Below are 16,682 nucleotides of genomic sequence, written 5' to 3' on the forward strand. Positions count from 1 at the left end.
GTGACCAGGAAATAAAATATTTTCTTAAATATAAGGAATAGTAAGAGTAAGAATAACTGTTTATAGTTTGCAACATGCAGATAAAGTATCTTTTTTAAAAGATTTTATTTATTTATTTATTTATTTATTTTATTTATTTGAGAGAGAGAGCGAGAGAGAGAATGTGCATGAATGGTAGGGAGAGGCAGAGGGAGAGGGAGAAACAGACTCCACACTGAGCAGTGACCCTGAGATCATGACCTGAGTTGAAGGCAGATGCGTAACCGACTATGCCACCCAGGCACCCCAACATTAAAGTATCTTTAAGGATTAAAGTTCAACTTAAAGTGTAACAAATATTTAGCATATTTATTTTTTAAGGTAAGCACTGCAGCCTAGTGGTCTGACATGATGGCAAAATGTCTGAAAGCAGGCATCTCAATTCTGCTAATTATTTGCTAAGAAAACTATGCAAAGGTCCTGGATGTTTTCAATTGCAAATAAAACTGTATTGTCATCATATATGAATAATAAATGCTTTATTATCAAATTAGTATTGATAATAATAACAGCTAACATTTATTGAACCTTTACTTTGTACCAGGCATTATTCTTTTAATCTTTACAATCCCATGCAGTAAGTATAATTTTTATCCCAATTTTATAAATGAGAAAATCAAGACCAAGAACGGTCTGAGAACTTGAAAGTTAAATGGAAATCTTGAATAAGAACAGCCAATGGTCACAATTTCACATAAATTAAGATGTGCAGCAAGCATGGCACCAAATTACAGATTCAGGCTTTTCTGGGAGTAGCTACAACACCCCACAGTCCAATCTGTCTCTCAAAGTGTGGTAAGACCAGGTCCTGTTGGCACAGAAGACAGGACCCAATACATAAAAGTACTGCTCAGTTTGCTTCTTTCCTGCTGCAAAGGCTGCAGGGATAATTTAAGAATAGGAACACTGATACAAAGAAATAATGGAAACCCCTCAAAGAGTTAGCAAAGGCATTAACAAAATTACAATGGAAGATACCCTAATCTCTCAGGAAACTAAAAAATAATAATAATTCTGGTTCTTTCCTCTTGGTAATGATTTGAGTTGAGGAATCAAAGCCCTACAAATACTCCTTGTAGAAAAGATCTCTGTAAGACTGATGATAATACTTTAGATTTCACACCTTACAAAGTATCTTTACATACATAATTTTACTTGATTTTTAAAATAAGTATGTGAGGGGCGCCTGGGTGGCTTAGTTGGTTAAGCATCTGCCTTCGGCTCAGGTCATGATCTCAGGGTCCTGGGATTAAACCCCATGTCTGGCTCCCTACTCAGCAGGGAGTCTGCTTCTCCCTCTCCCTCTGCCCCTCCCCTTGCTTGTGCTCATTCTGTCTCTCAGATAAATAAATTTTAAAAAGCTTTAAAAAAATTAAAATAAGTATATGACATAGAGTAGGAACTACTAATCTCACTTTACAGTTGCAGAGGAAGAAACAAAGACTTGCCTAGAGCCACACCATTAAATAACCAAGGGGGTTGGATTATGAGCTCAGGTTTTTGTACCTTTGAACATCACCACCTTTTTTATTATTTTTATTTTTTTAATTGAAGTACTGTTGACAACACAATATTAGCTTCAGGTATACAACAGAATGATTTGACATTCATATACGTTATGAAATGATTGCCGTATGTCTAGTTACTGTCACCATACAAAAATGGCATATTAACTATATTCCCTGAGATGTACTTTTCATCCCCATGACTTATAACTGAAGTTTGTACCTCTTAATCCCCTTCCCCTATTTTGTCCATCCGTCCTCCACTCCCCTCCCCTCTGAAAACCACTAGTTCCTGTGTCTGTTTCTGTTTTGTTCATTTGTTTTGTTTTTTAGATTCCATGTATAAGTAATATCATACAGTATTTGTGTTCCTGTCTTATTTCACTTAGCATAATACTCTACGTCCACCTATGCTGTGACTAATGGCAAGATTTCATTCTTTTTTATGGCTGAGGAATATCCCATTGTTTAGTATAAATATCACACCTTCTTTTTCCATTCATCTATCAGTGGACACTTGTGTCCATGTCTTTGCTCTTGTAAATAATGCTACAGTAAACATAGGGGTGCATATATCTTTTCAAATTAGTGTTCTCAATTTCTTTGTGTAAATACTCAGAAGTGGAATTACTAAGTCACATGGTATTTCTATTTTTAATTTCTTGAGGAACCTCCATACACTTTTCCACAGTAGCTGTACCAAATTTACATTCCCACCAACAGTCCATAAGGGTTCTCTTTTCTCCACATCCTTGCCAACACTTACTATTTCTTGTCTTTTTGATATTAGCCATTCTGACTAGTATGAGGTGATATCTCATTGTGGTTTTGATTTGTATTTCCCTGATGATGAGTGATGCTGAACATCTTTTCATGTGTCTCTTGGCCACCCCTATGTCTTCTTAGGAAGATCCTCTGCCCATTTTTAAACAGGATTATTGGTTTTCTTGGTGTTGAGGTATATGTGTTCTTTATACATTTTAGATATTAGCCCCTTATTGGATATATCATTTGCAAATATCTTCTCCCATTAAGTAGGTTGTCTTTTCATTTTGTTGATGGTTTCCTTTGCTCTGCAAAAGCTTTTTAGGTTGATACAGTACTAACTGTGTTTTTGCTTTTGTTTCCCTTGCCTCAGGACCATCCAGAAAAATATTGCTAAGGCTGATGTCCAAGAGTTTACTGCCTATGTTTTCCTTTAAGTTTTATGATTTCAGTTCTTATATTTAGGTATTTAGTCTATTTTTAATTTATTTTTGTGTATGGTATAAGAAAGTGATCCAGTTTCATTCTTTTCCATGTAGATGTCCAGTTTTCCCAACACCATTTATTAAAAAAACTGTCTTTTCCCATTGTATATTCTGGCCTCATTTGCTATAGATTAATTAACCTTTTAAGTGTGGGTTTATTGCTAGGCTCTCTCTTCAGTTCCATTGATCCACGTGTCTATTTTTGTACCAGTACCATTCTGTTTTGATTAATATAGCTTTGTAATACTGTTTGAAAACTAGGATTGTGATACCTCCAGCTTTGTTCTTCTTTCTCAAGATTGCTTTGGAAGTCTTTTGTTGTTTCATACAAATTTTAGTTCTGTGAAGATATCCTTGGTATTCTAATAAGGACTGCATTGAATCTGTAGATTGCTTTGTAGTATGGACATATAAACAATATTAATTCTTCCAATCCATGAGTATGGTATATTAATTCTTCTTTAAATGTTCGGTAGAATTCACCTGTGAAGGCTTCCGGTCTAGGACTTATTTTGTTGGAAGTTTTTTTATTATTGATTCAATATTGGTATGAGTAATTGGTTTTTTCAGACTTTGTTTTTTCCTGATTCAGTCTTGGAAGTTTGTAAGTTTCTAGGAATGTATCCATTTCTTCTAGGTTGTACAATTTTTTAGCATATAATTTTTCATGGTAGTCTCTTACAGTCCTTGGTACTTCTGTGGTGTTGGTTATAACTTCTCTTTCATCTCTGAGTATATTTGAGTCCTCTTTCCTGCTTGAGTCTGGATAAAGGTCTATCGATTTGTTTATCTTTTTAAAGAACCAAATCTTAGTTTCATTGATTTTTTTTTAGTCTCTAATCATTTATTTATTTCCATTCTAATCTTTATTAGTTCCTTCCTTCTATAACTTTGGGTTTTGTTCTTTTTCTAGCTCTTTAAGGTTAGATTGTTTGAGATTTTTCTTGTTTCTTGAAGGAGGCCTATACTGCTATAGACTGCCCTCTTAGAAGTGTTTTTGCTGCCTCCCAAAGATTTTGAACTGATGTGTGTCCATTTTCATTTGTCTGCAGGTATTTTTTTATTTCCTCTTTGATTTCTTTGTTGACCCATTGGTTGTTTAATGACATGCTGTTTAACCTCTATGTGTTTGTGGGGTTTTTCTCCAGCTTTTTTTTTCTTCTAATTAATTTCTAGTTCCATACCATTGTAGTGGGGGAAAAAAATGCATATGATTTCAAACTTTTTGAATTTATTGAGACTTGTTTTGTGGCCTAACCTGTGATCTATCCTGGAGAATATTCCATGTGTACTTGCAAAGAATGTGTATTCTGCTGTTTTAGGATGAAATGTTCTATATATAGGGCGCCTGGGTGGCTCAGTTGGTTAAGCGACTGCCTTCGGCTCAGGTCATGATCCTGGAGTCCCGGGATCGAGTCCCGCATCGGGCTACCTGCTCAGCAGGGAGTCTGCTTCTCCCTCTCCCGCTCCCCGCTCTTGTGCTCTTTCTCTCTCTCACTCTCTCTCTCAAATAAATAAAATCTTTAAAAAAAAAAAATGTTCTATATATATCTGTTAAGTCCATCTGATCTAATATGTCATTCAAAGCCACTGTTTTCTCTATTGATTTTCAGTCTGGGTGTTCTCTATCCATTGATGTACTGGGGTGTTAAAGTCCCCTACCAGTATTGTATTACTGTCAATTTCTCCCTTTATGTCTGTTTTTTTTTTTTTTAAGATTTTATTTATTTGAGAAAGTGAGAGACAGAATACGAGCGGAGGGGGAAGGGCAGAGGCAGAGGGAGAAGCAGAGCACCCTCTCCCTCTCCTCCCCCCATGCTGAGCAGGGAGCCTGATATGGGGCTCAGTCCCAGGACTCTGGGATCATGACCTGAGCTGAAGGCAGATGCTTAACCAACTGAGCCACCCAGGCACCCCTCCCTTTATGTCTGTTAATATTTGCTTTATATAATTAGGTGCTCCTATATTGGGTGCCTAGATATTTACAACTGTTGTATCTTCTTGTTGGATTGATCCCTTTATTATTGTTATGCCCTTCACTGTCTCTTGTTAGTCTTTGTTTTAATGTTTATATTGCCTGATATAAGTATTATTACCCCAGCTTTCTTTTCATTTCCATTTGTATGAAATATCTTTTCTCATCCTTTCACTTTTAGTCCGTATGTATCTTTAAGTCTGAAGTGAGTCTCTTGTAGGAAGCACATAGATGGGTCTTGTTATTTCATCTTTTGATTGGCGCATTTAGCCTACTTATACTTAAAGTAATTATTAATAAGGGGTGCCTGGCTGTCTCAGTCAGTACAGCATGCGACTCATGATCTTGGGGTTGTGAGTTCAAGCCCCATGTTGGGTGTGGAAATTACTTAAAATCTTTAGGGATGCCTGGATGGCTCAGTTGGCTAAGTCTCTGCCTTTGGCTCAGGTCATGATCCCAGGGTCCTGGGATCAAGTCCCATATCAGGCTCCTTGCTCAGAGGGGAGCCTGCTTCTCCCTCTACCTGCTGCTCCCTCTGCTTGTGTGCTCTCTTTCTCTCTGACCAATAAATAAAATCTTAAAAAAAAATAAAATCTTTATAAATAAAGCAATTATTGATAAGTGTGTCTTTATTGCCATTTTATTAATGGTTTCTTTTTAAAGATATTATTTATTTAGTTGATAGAGACACAGTGGGAGAGGGAGAAGCAGGCTTCCCGCTGAGCAGGGAGCCCGATGTGGGGCTCGATCAGGTCCTGAGCCGAAGGCAGATGCTTAACAATTGAGCCACCCAGGCACCCCTTATTAATGGTTTTCTGGCTGTTTCTGTAGTTCTTCTATGTTCCTTCTCTTGTCCTCTTCCCTTGTAATTTGATGACTTTCTTTAGTGTTATGTTTGGATTCCTTTCTCTTTATTTTTTGAGTATCTATTACAGATTTTTGGTTTGTGGTTATCACGACTATGTATATAGCAGTCCATTTTAAGTTGATGGTCACTTAAGTTTGAAAACATTCTAAAAGCACTACATTTTTACTATTTCCCCCACACCCCAGTTTTATGTCTTTGGTGTCATATTTTACATCTTTTTATTTTGTGTATCAATTAATTAATTTAGAGATGGCTGATTTTACTACTTTTGTCTTTTAATCTTCATACTAGTTATAAGTGACTGATCCACTATCTTTATGTTTGCTTTTAACAGTGAGATTTTTTTCTTTCATAATCTCCTTCTGGTTATGGCCTTTTCTTTTCCACTTAAATAATCCCCTTTAACATTTCTTGTAAGGCTGGCTTACTGGTGATGAGCTCCTTTAACTTTTGTTTGTCTGGGAAACTCTTTCTCTCTCCTTCAATTGTCACACCATAACTACAAAATGATTACACCTCATTCAAGCCTATAAAATAGCAATGCAGATAGAGAAGAGAACACAGAGTGTCTCAAGAGCTCAAAACCTACAACTTAAAGGACTCCTATACCATGTGACCAGCATGAGTGAGTCAGAGATGAGTAGTAACAACACAGAAAGACCTCCTTCCAGATTATGCCTTAAACAATATAGTTAATTTTTCACATTTCCTAGGAAAATATTAAAATTAAGACCTAATAATGCCATCTAACAGCACCCAGAATAGCCAGAATCATCTTGAAAATAAAGAACAAAGTTGGAGGATCAAATTTCCCAATTTAAAGCCAACTATAAAGCTGTAGCATTCAAGACAGTGTGGTACTGGCATAAGGACAGACAAAAAAAAAAAAACAAACATGTATAGGAATGTTCATAGCAGCACTATTTATAATAGCCAAAATGTGGAGGCAACCCAAATGTCCAACTGGTGGATAAACAAATGTGGTATATCCATACAATGAAATATTATTCATCCATAAAAAGAAATGAACTATTGATTCATGTTTAACATCAATGATCCTTGAAAACAGATACTAAGTGAAAAAGCCAGATCCAAAGGCCACATATTATATGATTCCATTTATATAAATTGTCTAGAATAGGTAAATCTACCAAGACATAAAGTATATTGCCAGGGAGTGGAGGGAAGGAGAAGAGAGAGTGACTGCTAATGGGTACGGGGTTTCTTTTTGGGGTGATGAAATGTTCTGGAATTCAACAGTGGTAATGGTTGCATGACCTTGTGAATACACTAAAAACTACTGAATTGTACACTTTAAAAGGATGAATTTTATGGTATGTGAATTATATTTCAATATAAAAATATCATCCATAGGCAAGTTAACATCGTTAAAACTGCCTAACTTAACAGAAATGAAGCAGACCACCTGGGAAGAACAGGTGCGCTGCAATGATTGACACTTAAATTAGGTATCTGATTAAATATACACAAATATATATAATGATAGATTAACACTATGCAAGCTGGCTGAGAGACAATATAACACTGAATTGGAGTTTGTACACAAGAACTGTGTGTGTGTATATGTACACATACATATTTATATACACACACCCCCTATTTCAGGACTCTGTCATGGAACAATGTCAAAATGTAGTTCATCTGGTATCCAATAACAAAATCCTTGGGTAGTATCTCAGGAGATTTTTCATTACATCAAATTTCACACTATTTCCTCAATATACTAATGATCTAGTTTATTACTTCTTATTTAAATTATAGGAACAGGCCTGTTACCACAATTGTACATAAATTAACATATACATCTGTACCACAGATATAAATTCACATATGTTTTAGAAAAGTAGAAACTATGGCATATCATAAGCCAGCATCATAAATTGACCAAGATCTATTTTGTTATGGTTCAAAATTCTGGCTCTGGAGTAAAAGAGATGCAGGTTGGAATCCAAGCTTCCTTATTTACTGGTTATTTAACTTTGAACTAGTTACCTAACTCTTCTACAGGTAACAATACTTCCTATGACTCTTAGGAGAATTAAATGAGTTAACACATGTGAATCACTTAGCATTGTGCTAGACACCTATTCAGCATTCAATAAATGTTATTACTGTCATTAAATTTAATAAAATGTAATGGTACTTATTTTCTCGGGGGTAATAAATACTTACCACAGAGAAGATTGTTCCATGGACAATGCTATAACATATTAATATTTAAGATATAAACATTACAATTCAACTCATTCTAGCATGTATTAGCTATAATTCAAGTTTAAAAATCTATGAAAACACATAACTGCGTGCATTAAAACAGGAAACTTACTGATGTGACTCTCAAGTCCTGCTTCCAGTTTCTTCAGCCACAATAAAAGGTTTTGTTCAGTGATAGCCTGGTCTGAAGGAAATGCAAATACTTGGCCACCTGAATGCAGATTGACCATAACAAGAAGAGGAAGGGGAGGCAGAGCATCAAAATATGCCTCCAAGATTCCTCTTCCCACAGGAGTATTCTTTCTGCAAAAGGGAGCAACTGAACACGTTAATATTTCTCTCTATAACAAAATTATGAAAATAACAGGTTGTGGAACATTAAACTTTAAATATAGTATCATGTCATTAAGTTTATTTTATAAAAAGAGATCTTAAAAACCAAGAGGTCTATAACTATGTTATTAGTAATCAGATTCTTAATGAGTTTCTTTTAACGTGGGCACTGTTTCTCTTAGGGCCAAAAAAAAAAAAAAAGGCAGTCAATGACTATTTTCATGAAAACCAGTCATAGTTCAAAGATCTGTCAATTTGGGTTTGATATAATCAACAGGTTCCTTCCAAAGCTGAGCCAAGTATCTGATCACATGTCAACTTAAAAATTAAATGGTTACAAAATATAAAATAAGATATTTATAATAAATACTACTTCTCCAAATAAAGTTGTTTTTCCTCAGGAACAAAGAGAAGGGGTTAATTTCAAATTAAAAACATTTTTTAAAAGTTTTGGTCATACACAGAAACCATAACTTTTAAGATACCTAGGTTTCCTAAAACAGCACATTCCACACTGTGGAAAATACTGTTTTACTCTGAGATACCTACAAAGCCCTAGGAAAATTTTGTCTTAAGCAGTATGTTGTACTGTTGGTGAACTCTTCATGGGAAAAAAAAAAAAAGTACATTGCCTCATTCTTGTAATTTTTCAAATGAATTAAAAATGTCTTTTCATTTGATGAATTTGAACAATAGATAGTGTGTATTTATGTGAACTGCGTTCACAGACATTAAATGTAACACAAGCCATACATCTAGAAAACCTAACAGAAAATATTGTTGGTGAATACACTGAAAATTATCTGTAACATTTTAGGCTGCATTTTAAAAATATAAAAGTACAGAAAAAGGAACTGAAGAAAAATGCCAAAATATCACAATGTTTATTTTTCTGTATTTGCTTCAATGGACATCAATTACTTTTAAAATAAAAAAAATTACTACTTCTTAAAATTTGTATGACACCAAAAGGAAAAGGTAACATAAATAAAAATAAATAAGTGGACCACATCAAATTAAAAAGCTTCTGCATAGCAAAGGAAACCATCAACTAAATGAAAAGGCAACTTTTGGAATGAGAGAAAATATTTGCAAATCATCTATCTGATAAGGGGTTTATATCCAAAATAACTAAAGAACACACATAACAGCAAAGAACACAAACAATCCAATTTAAAAATTGGCAGAGGAACTGAATAGACATTTTTACAAAGAAGACACATACAGATGGCCAACAGACACAAGAAAAGATGTTCCACATCACTAATTAGGGAAATTATAGAATGCAAAACAAAACAACAATGAGATACCACCTCAAACCTTTTAAAATGACTAGTATCAAAAAGACAAAAGATAACAAATGTAAAGAAAAGGGAACCCTTGTACACTGTTGGTGAGAATATAAATTGGTACAACCACTATGGAAAACAGCAAGGTGGTTCCTCAAAAAACTGAAATAGAACTACCATCTGATCCAGCAATCCTACTTCTGGGTATTTATCCAAAAGAGATGAAAACAAGACAGTGAAGAGATATATGCACTCCCGTGTTTATTGCAGCATTATTTGCAATAGCCAAATACGGAAACAACCTAAGATGTGGTACATATACAATGGAATATTATTCAGTCATGAGAAAGAAGAAAATCCTGCTCTTTGCTACAACATGGATGGACTCTGAGGGCATTACACCAAGTGAAATAAGCCAGACAGCGAAAGACAAATACTACATGGTATCACTTACGTGAAAAATCAAAAAGTCAAACTCACAGAACCAGAGTAGAAAAGTGGTTGCCCGGGACTCAGTGTTGGGGGAAATAGGAAAAGGTTGGGAAAAGGAAAGAAACTTTCAGCTGTAAGATGAATAAGGTCTGAGGATCTAACGTATAACATGGTGACTGTAGTTGTGAGCACTATATAATTGAAATTTGCTAAGAGAGTAGAACTTAAATGTTCTTACTCCCTCCCCATATATATATATATATATAATGTGAGGTAATGAATATGTTAATTACATGGAAGAATCCTTCCACAATGTATACATGTATCAAATCACCACAATGTACACTTTAAATATCTTACAATTTTGTCAATTATACCTATATACCCCTAAAAAAAAATAACATTTAGCAAAATAAAAAATTTATTGTAGAACAGAATTCAATCTAAAACAAGGTCATCTTAGACCATGAGGAAGTTTAGTCACTAAACTATCGTAACTTATACACTGGTCCCATAATATTAACTCCAAAGACACAGAGAGTTTCATTTCCTAATGAAAATGTAATCATTATAGTTTCTTCCCTTTTACATATTAAAAAATAAAAATATACTTACAGATTTAACCAGCAAGGGGTAAGTGAATCCAAGTGTTTCTCATTTACCAGCATCAATATTGCTTTTTTATACTGAGGATTTATGCTGCCATCACTGAATAAAATAAGTAATGGTTTCTGAAGTCTTAAATAAATGGGAAGATTTTCCACAGTGATTTCTGGCTGTTAAAAACAAACAAACAAACATGGAGAATAATGAGATAAAGTAGAAAATAACGTTCAAATCACTCATGCAATTTTAGTTTGTAAAATGTAATTCAAACATATTTTAAGTGATTTTGTTATACTAATAACTATAAATATCAAGAGCTTTTTATTTAAGCTCACTTTATCTTAATGAGTTATTTCCAAAATAAAGCTAATTTGAAGATAAACAAGTTCCCTGTTTTACAAGGATGTACCACTTCTAATAATTTCTTATGCTAAAATCTGGACCAGATTAGACAACACACATATGACAAACAAAACTCTTATTGTATCTAACATAAAATTTTGGGGGGAAAAATGCTGAGCTCTAAAGATATAATCCTTCAACATCTATGATTACTTAAAATAATCTTATTTTGTTTCAATATTTATGATTTTAGCATAATTAATATAATCAAAACGTTTAAACAAATAAAAATATCAGTCTCATTTCTTTTCAGTTTAAGCCCAAATACCAAACTCCAGTATGTACTTTTCCTTATTTAGTTCTCAAAGCCACCTTCCTCTGCCAATTCTAATTTTTCTTCTAATTCTTTCTCTTTCACACTCGAAATCCTCTTCTCACAGGTTTTTAATCCTCTTTCATGACTTAAATCTTAGATCCCCTCTTCTCCAAATTTCCCTATGTTGTCCTCTTATGTTAATTTTCATCCTTAATCTTCTACACAGGTTATATCCCCTTCCTAAAATTGATAGATCTCATCAGGCCAGCAGATCTCCTCACTCTGAACAGATCTGAAACGAGGGGAGATGGAGCCACCACTACAAAGTTCAAAATGTTAATGCTGGGTACTGAATCAGAAAGAAGGAAGATACTCTTCCTGCCCTCAAAGCGCTCCTACTCTCAAGGAGGAGACAGGTAGACAAACTGCTGTGAGCCAAGAAAATTTAATGTAGGACAACAAAATTAAGCTAAAAAAAACAAAGTATGGGAGCTCATGGATGATTTTAGGAAGTGATATTTAATCTGGCCTTGGGCAAGAAATAAGATCTTGACAGAAGAAGGTATGTGCTAGAGCTGGGATTCCAGATACAGGGAGCATCGTGGGGATAGGCAGAGAGCTGTGAGAGCATTCATGCCATCTGGGAACAGCGGGAGTGAAGTCTGCCAGACTGAGGCATGCAAGAGGCAAATGTGGCTGTAAGACCAGATGGGAAAATACCTTGATAGGTGTTCTAGCTCTCAGAAATACTGAGAAGATCTTGTATCAAATGAGTGGCATGGTTATGCCTGTTTTAGAAAGCTAACTAGAATACGAATCTGTGAAAAGACAGAACGGTGACAGGCATTTCAGGGAAGAAAGACCAAGAGTTCTGTGAGTTGAGGAGGAAAAGACCAGGAACTCAGATTTAGGAATCATCAGTTGGTAATACTGATGGTAGAAATTATGGGTATGGACAAAATTTCCGAAAGAAAGAACAGCAAAAAGAAAAAGACTGAAGGTTGAAGATGGAATTCTAGAGTGGCCAGAGGGTTGAAGGAGGTATCTGGAGAGGACTGAATTGCAAAAGCCAGAGGAACAGAGAATTTTGAAAAGAAAAAGCATTGTCAGTAGTTTTGGTTGCTACTTACAGAAAAGGTCATCAAACATGGTAATAGGAAGGTGTCCTTTGGCTATCTGAGTACACAAGAGGCTGTAACTTATCCATAATAAAAGCATAATTAAAGGAAATTAACATATCTGAGCAAAGTGCTATTAAACTATGTTTAAACGTGCCAGCCTTGAATAGATCATTGCTTATGTAGTTAATTATCGTGTATTTCAGATTTGGGCATTATTTACCTAGCCTGATTTATCATCAGGTTCATTAAAATAAAAACTGAATGCCATATAAAAAATGTTTACTGTCTGTTCACCCATTTCTCCTTCCTATCCAGATGAAGAAACCAAAGTCTTTCTAGCACCTTAGTGCAGACCAGGAGATGAGCTTGCGGCTGGCTGGCTGGCTGCTACATACTCTAGACTTAAATCTCCAACATAGGGCAGCTTTAAGAAATTTAACCACCGTGGGCTCCTGGGTGGCTCAGTCAGTTAAGTGTCTGCCTTCAGCTCAGGTCATGATCCCAGAGTCCTGGGATCGAGTACCGCACAGGGAGCCCGCTTCTCCCTCTCCCTCTCTCTGTCTCTCATGAATGAATAAATAAAATCTTAAAAAAAAAAAAATAAATTTAATAACTATTTGAGGGTTTTAGAATTTATGGAAAGCTCATAAACTAAACGCAAAACAATTTTTATTATAGCTGTTCGGTTTTTAGTCAAACGCTGTAAACCAAAACACTATAAACTGGAAACACTGCCACAACGCTTAACTTATAAACAGATTCTGATAGTTAAGTTTGCCCCAAGTTTCTCAGCCTTAAAGAATATAATCTTAAAAAATAGATGCCAATTTTTTATTCATCAGTCAAGCAAAGATGAAAGAATAAAATGTTCTAATCTCTTCTCATGCAAAATAGGAACAAGTATCGGCAGCCTTAAACATGTGCATGCCCTTTGGACTAGCAATTCAAATCTGCGCATTTACCATGAGTATGGAATCATGGAAACACCCAAAGATTATGCACAAGGCTGGTCCCTGAGTAAAACTAAACTAAAGACAACTTAAAATTCATCAACAGGAAATTAAATAAATTGTGGCTTTTTTAGTGCAACAGAATATTATACAGATATTTTAAAAAAGAAGTATGTATATCTTTTCTTGATGGAAATATCCCTTAATATAAAAAGACAATCACACAGATACACATGGAATTTTTTTTTTTATGTTTGAGAAAATATTTCCCCCAATTTAAATTTGGTCAAAGAGGATATGGTTGATTCCAATTTTCTTCTCTTAATAGTTCTCTGTATTATCTGGGAAAAGGAAGGTAAAGGCTTATAATAATTCCAAAAATATTACACTATGTATATGGTTAAGGAAATATTCATTTAATAACGTCATTAAATACAAAAATGTTACCTCAATAATTTGGAAAACTACATCCTGAAAATATTAATGATCTGATTTTAATTATAGCCTGTAACTTTAATGGGAAGAGGGGAGGGAACAGAACCAAGGTCACAAAAAGATTTAATAAAGACTACAGCCATTATTCTGAGCCTAAAATGTAATGTTATTTAGACCATCATGGCAAGAAACATAACAACAGGAGGATATTCATTTAGTATTTATAGCTGATAATGCTTCTTATGTCACTTCAGAAATGCAGAAAAGCATAAATTTACAATATTCTAGCTATGTTTAACATAAATACAAAAACAACTGAAATTGAGAAACGCAGGTTACAACTGTTATGCCCCTGAATTCACTATTTTCAAAGGAAGCAGTGGAAAAGGGTTTTCATAAGACACTATTTTGTCCCAAAACTGTGTAAGTAAAATACTAGCTAACATTTGTTGAATGCTCACCACGGGCCAACTATGACACAGAACACCATACACATGTCTCACTTAGTCTTCACAATTAAGTCTCCGCAGCAGGTGCTATGACCACCTGCATTTTACACATGTAGGACGTGTGGCAGAGAGAAGGTAAGAGCCAGTAAGGAATCAAGCAAGGATCTGAAGCTGGGTAGCCTGACTCTCCAAAATCCATGTGCTTTATATATATATACACCAAGTTTCAGCCTAGATTAAGTACTTCCTTCAACTGGCCATCAGCTACACTAGTCTCAGCAGTAAAAATAATCCAAAGACATGTAAACTTTCGGCAGTGGACTGGAGAAGCTGTACGCATAATGACTGAACAATGACACAGAGCAACCCGATGAATCTTCAGCTCACAAAATGTCATGCCCTGTGCCAACAAAAGCAGGAAAATGGCATATTAAAACAGACTATTTTTAACTGGTCTCGATTTTCTTATTTTAAATAACATCCTTATTACAAAATATACTCACAAATGTTTCCAGTAACGCATCTGTTATTATTTGAACTATGTCTTGTGCAGGGGAGTTAGCTAATGGAATGCTCTCTATTTCGCCTTCTTTGTGTCTGGCCAGCAGCAGGGCTGGAAGGGTTGCAGCGTATTTGTGTGACCTATAGAGAAACGCAGTATTAAGATTTCCAATAAAATACAGCAAGTAGTCAAAAACATAAACAATTAGTCCATGCGATCAGGGTGGGAAGTAGCAAATGGGGAAGCCCTACCACTAAAGAAAAAAATGAACTCAATTTCCCAGCAAACTTATCTTCTGTGTAAGGCTATCTGAGGAAGTTCAGGAGCCTTGACAACCTAGATTAAAAGAAAGCAACAGAAAATAATATAGCCAGATTTTTTGTTTTTTTCCTCTAGACAACTTACCCATCAAGAAAATGTCTAAACAGGATTAGGAACATACTGCATGGCTCTCAACCCTTTTGGACTGCTCACCATACTGCTGAGCAAGGAGAAAAGTATTTACTAGAAACCTACCATTTTCCAGGCACTCTTTCAGGTACTTTCGTTTTTATTTAACCCTCAGAATGGCCATATAATGAATGAGGCCACTATCACCTGCATTTGATAGATGAGGAAACCAGGACTCAGAGAGTGATAAATGGCAGAGATAGGATTCAAACCAAGGTGCCCCAGATAAAAAGTCTATGCTCTCTCCACTGTAACCGAGCCCAAATCTGCTCCTTCTTACCACTACTTATGCTAACGAGAAAGGGAAATCACTAAATTAAATAGGAAAAAAATGCTTGGTGTGAAATGACCCATGAGGTAGTCACATTTATATCATGTAAAATCTCAACTAATGCTAAAACAAAGTATAGATGTTATAATACTAAAAGCATTAGTAGAGGGTCCAGTCTTCAAATTACCTGAAAGACTCTCTTAATTGATTAGCTGACCACAGCTAAATGCACCATGACAGCAGAGTAGAAGATTGTAGGTGACTGTCCATGTGTCAGGTGAACAGGTCTCATATTTTCTAAAGATCTGGAGTTCAGTATGATTTCATGGATAGAAATGAAGCTTAATCATGAAGAGCATATGTCACCAGTGTTCAGGATGAAAGATGTAAGCTCAGAAATCACAATTAGGAATATTATAGTCAGGAGGTAAGCAAGACAAATTATTGGGACTTACCAACTCCACTTGCACCTGAAAATAAGCCATTAATGCAGAATGTGATGTACATGTATTACTGTATGTATTGTGTATGCATTAATAATCTCCAAATTTTCAGTTCAGTCCTTCATTCTGAAGCAACTATCTGGTAGTTCACAAGAGTCCTACATTCTACAAATAAAGCAACTAATGTGGGTAAAAAAAGCACTGATTTAGTATATGTTTGCAATAACTTCAAATTAGGTAGAACTGTCAGGTATAGTTATATCACCTAAAACTCTGGTAGAAATATGAGAAAATTCTGATTTTTATATATACCTTGGTGGCAAATCAAAACCCAGACACTCAAGATGTAAAATTCCCCCCAAAACTTTGATAATTCCAAAGAACCAAAACTGCAGGTAATAGAAACAAAAGAGGAAATTTTTTATAGGAAGATGAAATAGTATGAATCCAAGGTTGTCCCTATGGGGACTGTAGCCTAAAGCAAAAGAGTATCTAAAAATTCTAAATAGCCAGGTGGTACTTCCCAGATCTTCTTTGAAGAAAATTAAAAATTTAGTTATATTGCTGACCTATTTTCCTTCATCAACTGTGTAAAGACAAACAATATATTATTTTGCAAACTTCTTCCTCTCTAAAATTAGAAGACCAACAAACTTACAATATCAAAACATCATCTTCAGAATAAATTCCAGTGATAACACATCCTTTTAGGTAGTTTCCTGCTTCAGTGAAATCTTCTTTTGCTATAAATACATAGACAAGACAAAAATCTGAAACCTTTAAAATTATGTGTGCTGATCAACTGACATTTATAAATGGTTGTAATTTATTATTAATTATAAAGACAAATATTTACAGGCAGACCTCATAA

At 35.0% G+C, this 16,682-nt stretch overlaps 1 protein-coding gene across 3 annotated transcripts in view; it reads right to left on the reverse strand.

Moving 5' to 3' along the window:
* The window catches only part of TXNDC16 (thioredoxin domain containing 16), a 125,837-nt gene that overhangs the window by 15,677 nt on the left and 93,478 nt on the right, over positions 1–16,682 (reverse strand). For all 3 annotated transcript variants that reach the window (XM_078053699.1, XM_078053698.1, XM_078053697.1), the window contains 4 exons: positions 16,470–16,554; positions 14,649–14,787; positions 10,542–10,702; positions 7,985–8,175 (listed from right to left, as the gene is read on the reverse strand). In XM_078053699.1, the coding sequence (XP_077909825.1) occupies positions 7,985–8,175; positions 10,542–10,702; positions 14,649–14,787; positions 16,470–16,554 (576 nt within the window). The remainder of the gene's footprint in view (positions 1–7,984; positions 8,176–10,541; positions 10,703–14,648; positions 14,788–16,469; positions 16,555–16,682) is intronic.

This window comes from Halichoerus grypus, chromosome 8, assembly GCF_964656455.1.
Source record: "Halichoerus grypus chromosome 8, mHalGry1.hap1.1, whole genome shotgun sequence".
Taxonomy (NCBI): domain Eukaryota; kingdom Metazoa; phylum Chordata; class Mammalia; order Carnivora; family Phocidae; genus Halichoerus; species Halichoerus grypus.